The sequence below is a fragment of the Nematolebias whitei genome, chromosome 14 (assembly GCF_014905685.2).
Source record: "Nematolebias whitei isolate Nwh7 chromosome 14, NemWhi1, whole genome shotgun sequence".
Taxonomy (NCBI): domain Eukaryota; kingdom Metazoa; phylum Chordata; class Actinopteri; order Cyprinodontiformes; family Rivulidae; genus Nematolebias; species Nematolebias whitei.
Window position 1 is genome coordinate 10,444,916 of NC_056511.1, and position 16,950 is coordinate 10,461,865.

Below are 16,950 nucleotides of genomic sequence, written 5' to 3' on the forward strand. Positions count from 1 at the left end.
TAACAGATGCTACAAAGGTGTAAAAATAGTCAGCTGAAAACTGTTTACATTCTTAATAAAGTGTCAGAAAATGTGGGACAATGTTTTCTGTAAGACAGTGTTTCTGAAGCAGATTCTTACTATAGAATGAAATTCATGTATTGGCAATACTAAATAGTTGGGTAGTTTTAAATTGAGACGCTGAGAAGAAAATACAAAAAAAAATAACCAAAAAAAAAAACATTAACACGCACTCGTATGCAGCTGAAGCAGCAAAGTTTGGAGCAGTGCGGGCAGAGGCGAGCGTCCCTCAGTTTCTCCATGCAGATGAAGCAGCGAAACACCTCAGCGATGCTCTGCAAAGAGAAGGAGAGCTTCACACCACACCAGCTCAATTTATAGCACTCAAAGATGTCAACATTAACAAAAAAACTGAAGATTTGGGGGTTTCTAGAGCAAAATATGTACTAATTGCATCAGTGTGCTCATTAGGAATAACAGAAGAATTAATAAAAAAAATATGTAAAGCTTTAATGTAGTGAGTTTTGGGTGTTAAACGCACCTCAACACTTTGTTCATCCATTTCAGGTTCTTGATCTCAGTGACATACAAAACAAGTGACCTAAAAATAAACAACAAATTACACAAATTAAAATGATATACAACAACAATGCTTTAGTTTTGACACAGTTGTTGATTCTCTACAATTCAAGGATTTATCAAATATTAGAAAAACTTGCACACCTAAAAATAAAACGGAGCATTTGCCAAATGTAACAAAACTGTGGGCTTCAGCTGGTTGTAGCAGCTGTTGCATTGTGGCTGAAGTTTGTACAGTCAGAGTCAGAGTCAGAGTTTCTTTATTGTCATTCGCACCTCATGTGGTACATGTGGTGGAGCGAAATTATGTACAGGCATTGCTTTTTAAATAAGGTGTCAAAGTAAAACCACTCAGTTACAAAACTCCATATTTTATGTTGCTGCTGAACCTTATGAAAGAAAAAACATTTAATTCTTATGTTTTTCCATTTTTCTTCTTGGAGTCAAAACGGATCGTCACCTTTAGATGACTGAAATACTTGAGTATTAAAAACAGGAAAGAGTATTATCCTGTCAATTTCATCACAGATATCTGCAGCAGGGCTTCAAGCTAGACATCTTATTTGGGGATCATGTTAGTTTTTGTTTCTTTTCGTCTTTTAGCTGCCCATTACTTCAGTGGTCACCATAGCAAACTAACTCGCACCAAGACTTGGCAATCGTTTCTAAAACCAGATGCACTTCCTGATGCAACCACAGACCACCAAGCAACCACAGCCCTCTGTGTGGAGCAGAGAGCTGCCATCTAGGGCACCGGGAAAGCAGATGGTGGGTTTAAGGCCTTGCTCAAGGGCTCAGAGTGAAACAAATAAGAGTGGAGGCTGGAGATGATGTTGGTCTTGGGAGTTTAACCGGCAACCTTTCGATTACAGACCCACCTTCTCCAACCTTTGCACCACCACTCCCCCTCAATTAGGGATCATGTACTCTCCTTTAAATATACTAATGTCAACACTCTGGCCATGACGTTTTGGGGCAAAAACTCAACTTTAACCTGAAAGAATCACCATCAAAACAAAGGCACACCTTCATCTGCATGATGGGACCTTGCCATCCAATCCACCTTCATTTGAGTGATACTCAAACATGAAGGTAACTCAGAAAAAAATAAAAATTGACCAAAATTCACCCACATGTTGGCCTCAGCTTTCAGCTCAAGCATGCCACGTTACAAACCGTGCTAAAAACAATTATTTAATGTAATTATCTGCACTTCTTAGTGTCTAAATGTTAATATGCTGCATTGCAACAGTGCTTATAAAAGTTAAAGTGCAAGGTAGGACGAACAGGCCATGGTGGATAAAAACGATGAACTACAGTTTAGCTGCTTGTTTATCGCTGACGGATGGCTCAGAGAGCCAACACAGGAGGCCCAGCTCTTCAGAAGCGAACACAAACCTGTGACAGAAAACAGCCCTGTCTCCATTAAAACAGCAGCTACTCGAATTATTAAACATGAGCCGGATAAACGGGCTCGAACCCATAAAAGCAGCCAGAAATGAGCTGTTGTTATTTTAGCTGCGAAGCTAGCTTTTGATGTCTGGTTAGCGGGTGGTCTCACCTCTCCGGAGACTCGGATTCGTTTGTTCCACCTGATCAACAAACCACCCGGAAAAGGCTGCTTCGTATCACGACATGTCCGCCGGTTCCGATTTTTTTACTTAAATAAATGTTTAACAAAAACTACGCCGAGCTGCGTTAAGAACCTCGGCTCTGCTCGCTCGGATAAATAAGGCCACTTTCTGCCCCTAAACCAAAGATGTAGCGGTTAATCTGAGGCTGTCTGTACCCTGGCAACAACCAATCATATGGCTCCATTTCTTCTTCGTTGAATTTTACGACAGTGGATTAGTCCTTTATTGATTGTAGCGTCTCCTCCGGTTATAACTGTTACTACAGTCCAAATTCTCATTTTCTCCAGTTTTTCCACTATTTCTGCTTCAATATATTGAATAATAGTAAAAACTGTTACTATTGCTATTTTATTTTGACTCTTGTTATGCTGCTATAGGCTTAGACTACTGGAGGACAAACCTGACTTAATTTCCTTAAATGAATTGTTAAAATTGAATCCTTTTCATTTGGTATTATTTCTATCTTAACATGCGATTCTCGGCCTGCCATTGTATACCTGGTCCTCCTTCCTGTTCCTCTCAAACCCAGTCGGTCGAAGCAAATGGACACTTGTCCTGAGCCTGGTTCTGCTGGAGGTTTCTTCCTCATGAGGGAGTTTTTCCTTTCCACTGTCGCCTTCATGCTTGCTCAAGATGAGAGTTCTGCGCAAGAGTTAAATTCATGACAGTCTGCTCCTCAGATAAATAATGTTAACTTATTTTTAAACTATATATATGAATGTTTCTGTTCCGTGCTCTGAGATGACTTTTGTTGTGACTTGGCACTATATAAGTAAACTGAATTGAAATTGAATTATGTAACTAGTTAGACTTCATTTGTAGAGCAGTTATCATGCAAAAGTAACCCAAAGTGCTTCACAGTTGGCAAAAACTAAAAAAATAATGGCACTAGAAAAACATAAAAATATCTCTCAGCATTACTAAAATGAACAGAATTGTTTCATTAATAAAAAGGACTGGGTAAACACCACTGCTAAATGGTAACACCAGATAGATTTATAATAAATTAAGAAGATAGATTTATAATAAATTAAGAAAACTATGCATTCTAAAATGCTGAATAAAGCTAAAAACAAAGAAAATAAAAAAATACAAAATAAAAGTGTATTTCAAAATATGTTCAGACAAACAAACACAACAAAACACTGAAATAATATAAAACTAGTAAATAAAACTTAATTAAAAGCCTAATTAACCCTAAATCAGCCACAATTCAGAAAAAGACGGCATCACTGTAGTGACAGGAGGAAATTATAAACAGAGTGAATTTTACAGAAAATATTGTTGAATAATTGTGATTTTATCTTGTGATCTTTAGAGTAACTTTACACAAAATTACACATCAATGACACATTTCATTGCTTTGTAAAATTCTGCTATTTTAAATTTTATAGTCCAGGCTATCAGCATCTTCATTTGGTTGTATTAAATAAATAAATTTACTTAAACAAAAGTTACTCATTTTCCCCTTTCATTGCACGTAGGCAACTAATTATTTACCACCCGTCTGTAGGTGACCGTTACTCATTAATCCTTAATACGATCGTCTCACTTTGATTCAAAGTGATTTACAAGTAGTTTTTATTTATGATTTGCATTTACTTTCAATACTTTAGGCCAGGAACTTTGCATTGCTGTTATAAAATAAACAGACATGTTCTCCTACTAGTTCAGTTAGTATACAATTTACTTTAAGGGGTAAATGTGAAGATGACAAACAAAACAAAAAACAATATTTCCAAAAAAAAAAAGAAAAGACAAAACTACATATTTCCAAAAACCTCAGATGAAATTCAAAAGCATAACTTGAAATATGAAAAATAAAAATTATAACTCATCACACAAAAAATGTTTTATCGATCAGACGAAGGAGAAAAGCCTGAATTCAGTGTAAAAGAGCGACTCAAAGAAAAGTGCTCAGTGTGTGTTTGTTCATGCACTAAGATTAATTACACTCGTACTGTAAAGCTGATCAGATTTTGTTACAAAATAATGCACACTGGCACAAAAAATACCATCTTTTTCAGAAAAGATCATGTTTATTTTAGTTAGCTGACTCGAAAAAAGTCCAATTATTTTTTGTACAAAAAATATCAGCCACCGGCAGTTTATTTGTGTCACACATTGGACTCTTTTTTGCATTTCTGCTAAAAATAAATAAATAAAAAAAGATGCTGCAGACACATTCAAAAGCTAAAGCTGTTGTAAATCTTCTTTACATAAAATTTGTGCATTAAAACAGGATGTGATCAGGAGTGATGTTTGGTGGCGTTGAGGCAAAATTTGAAAATTAAAAACCAAACAATGGCAGTCAATGGGGTTTTGGTGAAACGGACGAGAAAGAAAGTCCTCTTTGGTGCTCGACATCTCAGACAGACGTCTCTGCAGAAACATCGCTCAAAGTTTAAACAGGTCACAGAAAGTCAGACTGAACTGCACTTTGATGTACGTTACAGTTTTCACACGATCACGGTTTAAATTTTAAGATTTTGCAGATTTTTCTTGGGAACGTTCAGCTGACAGTTGATCACACAAACTGCTGATATGGCTGTAAAAGTCAAAACCTTTACAAACAGCCACGACTTTTTGTGCAACGTGAACAAATTATACATCAGAACCTGACAACTTTTGTCCTTTATCACCGGCTGTGTGTCTTAAATCCACCCAGAACACAGAGAGGACCGACTTCAGTTTGATTTTCACTCTTCAGAACAGGAAGTGACTTTTTAACTTGTCAAATCTCCAACAAAAGTCATAGAAACATAAAGTATTACATCTTAGACCACAGGTGTCCAAAGTGTGGCCCGAGGGCCATTTGCGGCCCTTGGATTGGTTTTGTGCGGCCCAAAACTGCAGTTTAAGAACGGTGTCATTTTGTCCAGCAGGCTTAAGAGATCGATGTAGACTTTCTGCAAATTCGTTGGTAATCTTTTTACTATAATGTTTAGGTTTTAACAGCAAAACAGATGAAAAACTATATTCTCAAAATTTGCAATATTAAATAAAATACAAACCTTTGGCTATAATATTTTTATTTTCACTTCATGGTGCAATGCACCAAAAACCTGATCTCTATACAAAGGAGACTTTTGGATAATGATTCATAAAACTTTTTTAAATATTGCAGTTGATAAAATAATCTAGAGGGAAATTGGGCATTTTAAAATTAATATAACGTGGTATCATTTATATACGAGTTGATCAACTTTATCAAACCTTCTATGAATCTGCGACTGACAGCTGGACAATTTTTCAGAACTTCAATCAATCTTTTGGGACATCCATGATCCAAAAGGTTGATCGACATCCTTTTATAAGGACACTTACTCAAATTGTGTTTTTGTTGCTGAGAACCGACTAAAATGAACTTTCCAAACACAAAAAAACAACAAACGTAAACCCAACAAATCAAATGATAAAAAATATAAGCTATAGTGTTTGAGGTTTTTAATGTTTTGGATCTACAAATTAAAACTCTTTCTGCACCAAAATGAGTAAACTTTTGTCCTTTCTCCAAAATATTGTTCACGTTGAGTTAAATTCACATTTTTGTGTCCCACGAGTGCTTTCATCTGGATAATTTTGGCCCATACGAAAACATTTGGACACCCCTGCCTTAAACCATCAGAGCCTTCTGCTGTTTATGGTTTAAATATTTTTAAGATCAGAACTTGTAGTTTTTGTGCCACAATTGTTTACTTGTTGCAGCATTTTTTTTTCTGGCTCTCATTCACTTGACAGTCATGGAGTGAGAGACACAGGTTAGTTACCATGGTGACCACAATGAGCCACTGGCAGCAGTTTTAACACCTTCTTTTAAATCTTGGTTAACTTCTTCTTATATATCTCACATATAAAAATCTTGTTTATTTTTCTTAGTTAGATTTTTACCAAATTGATGGGACTTTTGGTCAATGGCTGCATGAGAACCAACCACAATGTCTTCAGAAGTTTTATATTTATTTATATTTATTATTTATTATCGTTGACCAAAACACACAATGACATTTCTCAGTTTTGACTATCTCCATGCTGCCTTTTTTAGTTTTAATTAAACACAAATTAGACGACACATAAATCATTGCATCCTCCTGTTTACATTTTGTGTTTTTTTGTTCACACACACACACAGACACACACACATACACACACGCAGAGGCTGCATTTCGCTATTGTTGTTTTATGCAAACGCTCTGAAGCTGGATAGGACACACACAGAGACACATGCAAATGAGCTTATCAGGCGGCGCAGGGTGCACTGCAGAGGTGAACGCTTCTCCACTTAGGAAAATGCTCATAAGCAGCTGTGGATTCCCAAAACTTTTCATCCACACACTTGCAAATCCTTAAACAGACAGAAGAAGAAGAAGAAGCAGCAGAGTGAGCTCACATCATCTCAGGTGAGTCCTTGCTTCTGAACAGCACAGGTATGGTTCGGTCCTGTCGGTGCGGTGGCTCAGAGGGGAGGGCGCGTTAGGATAAAGTCAAGATCATTTTCCTGGGTGGCCTGAGCACCTCATTGTTCCAGTAAAGTCACGATCCTGTAGGAAAATCAGCCATATTTATCATTACAGATATTAAGATGAGCTCGGACACGGCGGAGCAGTCGGAGGCGTCAGCAGAGCAGACAGGTAAGGTTTCACCGTCACCACGGCTCAATGTGAACCACCCAGTTTGAACAGGAGTTCTTCTGGACAAGAGCGTTGTCTTCACTGGCTTCAAACTGGAGCAGTTGTGCATTTATTCCATCAGTTCCAGGGCAGATTATGACCTCGTGAAAACTGCCTGGAATAATGCTTTGTTTGGATTATCTGAGAGGAGGTCGGGCCTTCTCATTCAACTGCTCTTAGATTTAAGAATCCTCTGTGCTTTACATGAAGCAGAGCACCTGTGTGTGCATGTGTGTGTGCATGTGTGTGTGCATGTGTGTGTGCGTGTGTGTGTGACGGTTGGCTTCAGTTCTGGGTCACCCCTGAGGCTGTTCTCTGAGAGACTGCCCAGAGGCTGAGGACATCAACCAGCCGCAGCACAAAAACCAGGAACCAGCAGCAAAAAAAAAGTGGAACTTTTAGTTTGAACAATGGCTGCATGAGAGAAGTGAACGATTCTGCTAAAGGTCCGGGCTCTTGCCGGTACGGACCAGTGGTTCCCAAACTTTTTTCAGCTTCCGAGCCACAAAGACAACAGCCGAAGAGACTCGTGACTCCTGTTAACACACATTACATCTTAAAGATGTCTGTTTTTAATATTTAGTGGTTTAAATCAGTATTTCCCACAGCCAAAAGACAAATAAGGACACTGATGTTGTTGCCTGTGTCTGTTAGTAAAATATCTCATGAAACCACTGGAAGAATTTAAATAAACTTTCAGGAAATAATTAATAGACGGACATCTACAACTGATAAACTTTTGGAGCCAGTTCAGTTCAAGATGGTTGCCACAGCTATCTGATACTTGAAAACACTAAAAAGGGTTGTGATTCTGTAGCATTTGCAGGTATTGACCTGAAAACTGATGTGGTAGTAGCTGAGAGTGATTCACAACACGTACTCTGAGTGTGATATCTCACAACATTACATGGAGTTGCTCAGAATGTGTTTCCTTCAAGCAAAAGCAGGTCTTCAGCTTTTAAGTTGTTTTCCGGTGGTCATCTCAGGACCCTCAGCTTGGAGTTTTAAGCCACATCGTGGTGTCCTGTTCCAAAAAACTCCCGCCCACATCAACGGGAAAATGGAAATGATCCCTAGACATAAACTTTTGTCAAAGCAAACTGAAACCTGAACTCTTGTTTCTGCGTTCTGAGGCTCTAAATGGAAACGAGCCGTGGTTCAGGTGAGTTCCCGTCACTCGAAGGCAACAGACACGTTCATCTCAGGTGGATCTCGACCTGCAGCAGCAAACCGGCCTCCTAGAAGTTTGTTTACGGTTGGAGATGGAGATAAAGCTCACAGCTGGTCGTGATGAGACCAAGTCTGTCTGTTGGAGGTTTTATGACAAATATGATGAAGGTCTCATACGTTTTCACAAAATACTAGCGTTGTTTTTGTGTAATAAAAGAGGTCTCTTCAAAGTAAAAAAAAAAAATAGCATTTTTGCTGTTGTTGTGAAGGAGAAGTCGAACCCTACAAATGTTGTTTTAGAATAAATGTCAGTCTTTACTAGCTTTGTGATCATCATTCAACCTTTATTTATACAGGTTAGTCTCATTGAGTCATGAGGACTCATTTACAAGAGAGACCTGTTTTAGACAGACAACATGTAAAGTACAGACAACAATAATTCAACAAACATCAATTAAAATCAAATACGAAGTAGTTATAAAAACAGTCCAATCATGATGTTACATAAAACAAGGTAAAATACTAAAAAGAAGAACATGTTTGCTTAAATTTTTCTGCTGACAGTATCAAATGTTTAAAATCCCTTAAAGAAATCTAATTAAGCAGCTTCAGAAGTTTTTGCAAGGTGTTCCAGGTAAAAGGCCTTTGTCTGAGTTCAGTCTGTACTGAGGGAACGCTGCAAGTAATGAAGGTCTGAGAGCGCACGCTGTAACTGCACTGACGACATGACATGTGGGAGGAGATATAAGAAGGAAGTTTCCTGCTTGCTCTCGACGAGGATGGATGCTTTCCCCTCCTACTCCTGCCTCCCTCCTGCTTTCCTCTTTGTCTTGTGATTCCTATCGGAGCCTCTCACTATATATCCTCCAAATTGTAAATATGGATCTGGCCAGCTGGTCTCTCAACACAATCGATAAAATGTTCTTGACAAGAAGACAGGAAGAAGAGCCCTCATGCCCTGAAGGGACACTCGCAGCTGGATTCACTATGGATTCCTAGGGCCAGTGGAAGATGGTGTGTCTGTCTGTATTGTCCGTTGAGGATGTAGAAGATGCGTACATAATTGGATTTACTATAACCGGATTTCTGCTTTTTGGTATTGGTGGGTATCTAGCATATCAACAAATTCAGAAGATGGCAGCAGTGGTTTTGACAATTGTGAGGCTGCCTGCCTTGTATGAAGGAATGTACCGAGCAGTAAGCTCTCAGACTCGGACGATGCGTGAGCTGAGCCGTAAGCTGGACACAATTTCTGAGAATTGCAGGCCACTTGCAGCTCCTGGGACTCACTGGCGGGAACGAATCGGCCTTGGAGAAGCTACAAGCTTGGTCCAGAGGTGTGACCACAAAATGTGGCTGTTTGGAATCGCCAGTGAGACGTAGCAGCAGAACTATGAAGGCAGACATGAAATCAAGCAGAAGGCTGCCTGACCCAAAATAATTGTGTTATCTGAATTTAGCTTCCCCACTTGGCCTTGAATTGGCCAGCCATCTCAACTTCTCCTGGTTGTTTATGTGAATGAGAAGCTCCCCACCTCCCCTATCGCTCCCCTCCCGAGGGTATCTGTGGATCTGTGTCAGAGTTGAGCCGGATGATAGACACTGCGCCATCTTTATCAGGATTATGGAACTTTCTGACAGGCCCTCGGACAACTCACTGGCCTCGTCAACCTCCTCATGCATAAACAAATTATGATGTCATCAGTATTTTGCTGTTTATGTGCTGAGGTAATTGTTTTGCAACTTTCACACTGTGACCCGTTTAGGCCAGCCTGAGTCACCTCCTTCTTCCCATGTTTGTTTGTTTATGTTTCTCTCGGATGGGCTGTACTGAAATGTAATTTCGCTGTGCTTCGGTGCAATGACAATAAAGTTGATTCTGATTCTGACTGAGGGATTTATAGATGAAGATGAACCAGTGCGAGAGCCTATGTGTAGATAATGATGACCAACTGACCAATGAGTACAGAGTGCAGTGATGGGTACGGTAGTTACAACCAGTTATGAATCTTAGCGCGCCGTGATAAACAGCGTCCAACATCTGCAAGGAGCTGGCAGGGCAATCATGTAAATAATGTCACCATAGTCAATGGCCGGTAGGGAAGTAGCAGCTACAAGTTGTTCCTTAACATTCAAAGTTAAGCAAGATCTATTTCTGAAAAAGAAACCTAGTTTAATTTTCTGCTTCTTTATCAAGCTTTCAACATGCACTTTAAAAGAGAGATGGGCATCAATTAAAATTTCCAAGTATTTGTCAGAATCCACTAACTTAATAGGAACACCAAGCGTGGATGAGATAGGGGGGGAGAACTAGAGGCACAAACTTTCTGTTTGAAAACAACATCGCCTTGGTTTTATCACCATTAATTGGTTCCATCATCTTCTACCACTTGTTCTAGAGTTGGGTCTTGGGGGCAGCAGCTTGAGCAAGCACGTCTAGAGAGACAGAATCTCTCCAGCGTGTCCTTGGTCTTCCCCGGGGTCTCATCTCAGCTGGACATGTGTGGAAAAGCACCCTAGGGAGGCATCGGGAGCATCCTTACCAAATGCCTGCACCACCTCAACGGACTCCTCTTGATGTGGAGGAGCAGCAGTTTTACTTCGAGTCTCTAACTGAACTTCTGAACCCAATCTCTAAATGAGAGTCCAGCTAGCCTCTGGAGGAAACTCATTTTGACCGCTTGTATCCAGGATCTCGTTCTTCTAGTCACTACTCAGAGTTCATGGCCAGAGGTGAGGGGAGGAATGTAGAGCAACCGAATGTAGGGCTTTGCCTTACAGCTCAGCTCCCTCTTCACTGCAATGGACCGGCACAGTGTACACAATACTGCAGACGCCACACCAATCCGTCTGTCAATTTTCATTCTTTACTCACTCGTGAACAAAACTCCAAGATACTTGAACTCCTCCACTTGAGGTAGAACCTCACCCTCAACCCAAACAGAGCAATCAGACCATTTCTGATTTGGAGGTGCTCATCCCAGCCGCTTCACACTCGGTTGTGAACCGCTCCAGTGAAGATCACGGCACGATGACACCAACAGGGCCACATCATCTGTAAAGAGAAGAGACGGAATCCTGAGACCATTGAACCGGACCTCTTCCTGGCTGCACCGAGAAATCATGTTTATGAACAGAATCAGTAAACAAATATCTGTTCTCTATTAATGCTTTTCCACTTCATTAGATAAAATAGAGTTTACCAAAAATAGTCACACAAACAACATGACAGAGGAAGGAAACCTCTAATAGTAAATATCATTAGATACCGTTTCCACCACTTCCTCTCCTGCTTACAGTGTTCGTCCTCATCGTCACGAGAACCATCGGCGTTACCGCTATCATAACCCAAAAATTTGTTTAAAACAGACTTTTAAATCTGGATGGTTTTATGGACAACTTTAAAGATACAGCAATGTCATGCATGGCAAGTGGTCTAAAGGAAGTACGTAACCAGAGTCTTAAACATTGAAGCTTTGTGTCCTGAAATTTAAAAGATTATAACCAAATGTTAGAAACTAAAAGGCCTTTGTTTACATTGAATGTGGACCTGCATTTCAAAATAACGTCTGAAAACGACTGGAGTAAACGCTTTAAACTGCACCTTTGATAAAGTTCAGGAGAACCTTTTCATGTTCGAGTTTTTAGTGTACATCGAGTACCTTTAAACATACACTGAGCTTCCAGTGAAAGTATATTTAAAAAGTTGAAATTATCTAAAAGGTGAAACAGTTTTGCTTTTTCTGTATAGTTTTTTTTAATTATTGATTAAAGTTGTTTTAATACTACTCCTGTGAACAGAGTTTAAAAATCAAATATATCTCTTCTGATTATGTGTAATAATAGTTATCGTTCAATAACTTAATTCTGTTTAAAATGTTTCACAAATTATAGTTAGATGTAAAATGTATACATGTGTTTTTTGAGTTACACATTTTAGTACTTGCTTGTTTTGGTACTTGTCCTGTAAAACAACTAACCAATCAGTTATTTTCTTACAATGTCTAATTTGACATGAAGTTGTGGAAAATTAATTTTTATTGACAATTTTCTGGTGGAAAAACAACCAAAAAGTTTGTTTAATCTCAAACATTTTTTTTTTCTAGTTGAGAATAAAGATGGAAGGTTTGCTCATAGCTTGAGGTAGAAATCCTCCCAAAATAAATAAATAAATCACAAGTAACTGAAAATGGACATAAATCTTGAATTCCTGAGTGAAACTTTGTAATCTGGGCACACCTGTTTTTTTTATTTATTTATTTATTTTTAATATATAAATTAAAGACAAAGTAGGTCAAGTGGCCTGAATGAAAGTTTTTTTTTTAAAGTCACAATTTTTAAAAATCATTTATGCCTAAAATCGTTTTTTTCAGGGTAATTTTCTGCAACAACTTGCTTTCCTAAAGGAACGTCAGCGCCATAGTGGGATTATATCTTCTGCTGTATTTAATCTTGTTGTTTTAAGTCTTATAGGCCGTTCCATTAAATACCCCAGCTAAGGTATTTTTAGGAAATCCTCCATCCATCCATCCATTATCTTTACCCGCTTATTCCATTTTGGGTCACGGGGGTTGCTGGTGCCCATGTCCAGCAATCACTGTGCGAGGGGCGGGGTACACCCTGGACGGGTCGCAAGTCCATCACAGGGCCACATAGAGACAAACGAGACAAACAACCATTCACTCTCTCACTCACACCTATGGACAATTTAGAGTTACCAATCAGCCTAACATGCATGTTTTTGGTCTGTGGGAGGAAACCGGAGCACCCGGAGAAAACCCACGCATGCACGGAGAGAACATGCAAACTCCACCCAGAAAGGCCCCTGGACCGGGGTTTGAACCAAGGACCCACTCGCTGAGAGGCAGCAGCTCTACCAGTTGCGCCACCGTGCTGCCCGGAAATCCTCTAAATAGGTTGAAATAAATACTGCTCCCATGATCTTTACTCAGCCACGGTCATTTGTGCTTTAACTACCAGAGTGACGCCACAGTGGTTCAGATGGTTCAGGCAACAAATCAGTGAGGCAGATTAATATAGATCCAATATTTAGAGTCAAATTTTAAACAAATATCGTCCGAGTTAGTAGTTACTCTGTAAATTGGTTTTGAATGTGTGGAGAGACAGTTAAAAGTAGATGGTAAAAAATGAAAATATCTGTAGGAGGCGTTTGAAAACTTGATTTCTCTGGGTTAGAGTATTTATTTCTCTTTAAGGTGAAAAATAAAGAGTGAATATGAATCCGTTTTACTGTCTGTGCCATAGAAATTCAAACAAATTAAACTCAGATTTACAGTTTATTTCACTTGGTGTCACAAACTTTCATAAATACTCGGCAAATTAACCCATTCAAACTCAATGAAACATTGGATTTTAAAGATTAAGTGATGTTACATGGACTCATTCTGGAGATTTAAGTAAAAAAAAAAAGAAAAGAGGCTGAAAATACAAAACGATACAAAACAACACAAAAGGGGCGTGGGGGGGCAAACTTTAAAACTGGGGGGTCAACATAAGTCAATACATTGATTCAAGTCAGACCTGGCATCTTTTCTTGGGAGAGGGTTCCTCAACAAGAGCTTAATCGTTTCTCTTTTGATTTTCTGTCGTTCTTTCTACATCAAAATCAAAGATTACTGAAAATTTCAATTTAAATATTCTTGACTTCAAAGTTAGCCAAGAGTCATGAGAAGCCTGCACTAAAAAATGTGTTATTTTACATAAACTTAGAAGTGATAAAATATTTCACGTTTAAAATATCATCTTGGGGGCCAGATAGGATGCTAACGAGGGCCATATTTGGCCCTCGGACCTTGAGTTTGACACGTGACTTCACATGCGACTTATACTATAGGATACAACATTACACTGTGATACAGATACTTTAAAGACAATGTGACACAAATACAAAAAAACATGTTACATAATACATAATGCAATACACAATATGATACAATACAATAAAATATAATGCAGAAATAATAATATTATACAATATGATACACTACACAATGCAATGTAATACAGTACTGTATGATACATTAAATTATGATACAAATACAATAAAGTACATTAAAATAAAGATACAAAACAGTACTATATAATTAATATACAAAATTTTACAAAAATGATACCATACAAACAATACAATGTAATGAAACAATATAATACAATAGACTACAATACAAAAATGACAGTTTGATACATGCAATGTAATGTAACTATGCAACAGTACTCTGATCCACTACAAAATTGTAAAAAATATGATACAAATACAATTAGATGCCTGACAATACAATGCAATAAAATGCAGAACAATTAGACACAATACAAATCGAAGTGATTCAATACGATACAACACAGATTTAATGCAGTACTTTACAAGGTCTCTTGAAAATGAGTCCTTGTGTGCGACTATGAGAATAACTTGTATAAATAAAGGTTGAATGAATACAATACAGTATAATTTGGTGCAAATACAATCTGTAAACTATAATACAATCCACGGTGTTACGATACAACTTACAGTATGTTTGTGTCCACTTGGAGAAATTTGTTTTAGTGCTGTCATCACAACTAAACAGAAAATGAACAGATTATTAAATCAAGCTTGTACCAAATGAAAAGGACGATCATATTTAGTCGTAGATTAATGAAAAGGGTTTTTTTCAGGGTTTTTCTTTGATTTGTGTTCACAAACACAGAATATTGTGTAATTTCTTGCCCATGCCTGCATGTTTCCAATCAACTTTGTTGTGACGTCAGAGTCATGTGTGTGTGTGTGTTTGTGTGCACGTGTGTGTGTGTGTAGTGTGGGAATGGAAAACAGTTTATGTTGTCAGCCCTAAACGTGGAGTGAAGTCTGTTCGTCTGGTCGATTTAGAAAAAGTTTCAAAATCAGCAGAGAATTTCTGAACTATGAGTTTTTTTTCCCTCAGTTTTCTGTTTTTGCACAGCGTGCACCCACCCTAATTAATGTGTGTGTGTGTGTGCGTGTATGGGGGGAGGCTTCCTGCACTCAGAACTGATTTGCATGTTTTGGTCATTTCCATACTGGAACCTTGGCTGTGAAGCTGGCTCTGCTGGGGTGGGGGTGGAGGGTCAGTGGGGGGATTATAAATGTATTTGCATTCTGTGTTTAACGTAGTTCATTGCCTCTTTCGCTCTGTCTCTCTTCAGTTTTCTGTTTTTGCACAGTGTGTACCCACCCTAATTTCTCTCTCGCTCTCTCTCTGTCACACACACACACCCAGACTCACACATGCGCACTCACGCACACACACCCAAAAGGCCCAATTTGACATTCAAATGATGTGAGCTTATCCTGCTAACCTTTGTATCGTCCTCCCCTGTGATCTGTCTCTGCACACACACAAGCTTCTTAAAAACACTCGTGTGTTTTTGAACGAACATCTAGCAGTCAACAGCCAGCAGGCTGGGGGGTGGGGGGGGGGGGGCATTGGGGGCTCAAATACATGTTTTTAAAGTAGCAGTGACAGAAAAATATCAAAATATATGTTTTCATCACAGAGAAACAACTATTTTTGTTATGAACTACTTTGGTTACTTTTCCTTAATGGTCAATTTTTGGCAGCACGGTGGTGCAGTTGGTAGAGCTGCTGCCTTTAGTAAGCAGATTGCACCGGTTCAAATCCCGGTCTGGGGGCCTTTCTGGATGGAGTTTGCATGTTCTCTCTGTGTATGCATGAGTTTTCTCGGGGTATTCCAGTTTCCTCCCACAGACCAAAAACATTAATTCAACCTGTATTTATACAGGTTAATCCCATTGAGCCTCGAGGACTCATTTACAACAGAGTCCTGATCTCAACAAAGAATGATGACAACAATGGACAATTATAAAAAAGAGGCGTGCAGATTTTTTTTCTTCCACACATAAGATGGCAAAAAAGTAACAAAAACATCTAGATTATAAAATGAATGTAGAAAACTAAAAACAGGAACATGTCTGCATTGGTCCCTGCCAGGAGTCCAACAGATTCTTAAAGCCACATAGAGGTCAAGGTCGAGAGCTTCAGGTCTTTTTGCAAGATATTAACCTTAACATGCCTGACGACTGGTCTAAAGTCATTCAACCTTTACTTATACAGGTTAATCTCATTGAGCCTCGGGGACTCATTTACAAGTGAGACCTGAAAATTGTCCCTGGGGGTGAGAGTGAAGGGTTGTTTGTCTCATTTGTCTATGTGTCCCTGTGATGGACTGGAAACCTGTCCGTGGTGTCCCCCACCTCTCGCACAGTGATAGCTGGACATGGGCGCCAGTGACCCCCGCGACTCAGAAACGAAGAAGCGGTAAAGATAATGGACGATGAATTCAATTTTTTAATTTTATTTTTCTTTCGGCTGCTCCCTTCTTCAATGAACTAACTCTCACAAAGACTTGGCAGTTATTTTTACACCAGATGTCCTTCCTGACACAACCACAGACCACCGAGCTACCACAGCCCTCTGTGTGGAGCAGGGAGCTGCTAGCTAGAGCACTCGAGGGAGCAGATGGTGGGGGTTAAGGGCCTTGCTCAAGAGCTCAGAGTGGAGCAAATGAGGGTGGAGGCAGGCGTGGGTGTTTCACCTTTCCCACCCACATTTTGACGGTGACCCTCCAAACACAGGCTCACCTCCTCTAACCTCTGCGCCACCACTCCCTCATCCCCTTAATGATTCAATAGATTATTTAATTTGAAAAACAGTTTAAACTTTAAACACTAAATGCTGTGTACGTTAATCTGACTTTAAACTTTTTTCTTCTATTCCAAGGAAAAAGTCACCAATTCTGGCTTTAAATGAAGTTCAACTAACTAATGAACCAACTAACGAACCAACTAACAAACCAACTAACTAACTAACTAACTAACTAACTAACTAACTAACTAACTAACT

At 39.0% G+C, this 16,950-nt stretch overlaps 1 protein-coding gene across 1 annotated transcript in view; it reads left to right on the forward strand.

Annotated features, from left to right (window-relative positions):
- The first annotated feature begins 9,187 nt into the window (after positions 1-9,187).
- The window catches only part of pou2f3 (POU class 2 homeobox 3), a 20,089-nt gene continuing 12,326 nt past the window's right edge, over positions 9,188-16,950 (forward strand). Inside the window, exon 1 of the mRNA XM_037688256.1 lies at positions 9,188-9,425. Coding sequence (XP_037544184.1) covers positions 9,188-9,425 — 238 coding nt within the window. The remainder of the gene's footprint in view (positions 9,426-16,950) is intronic.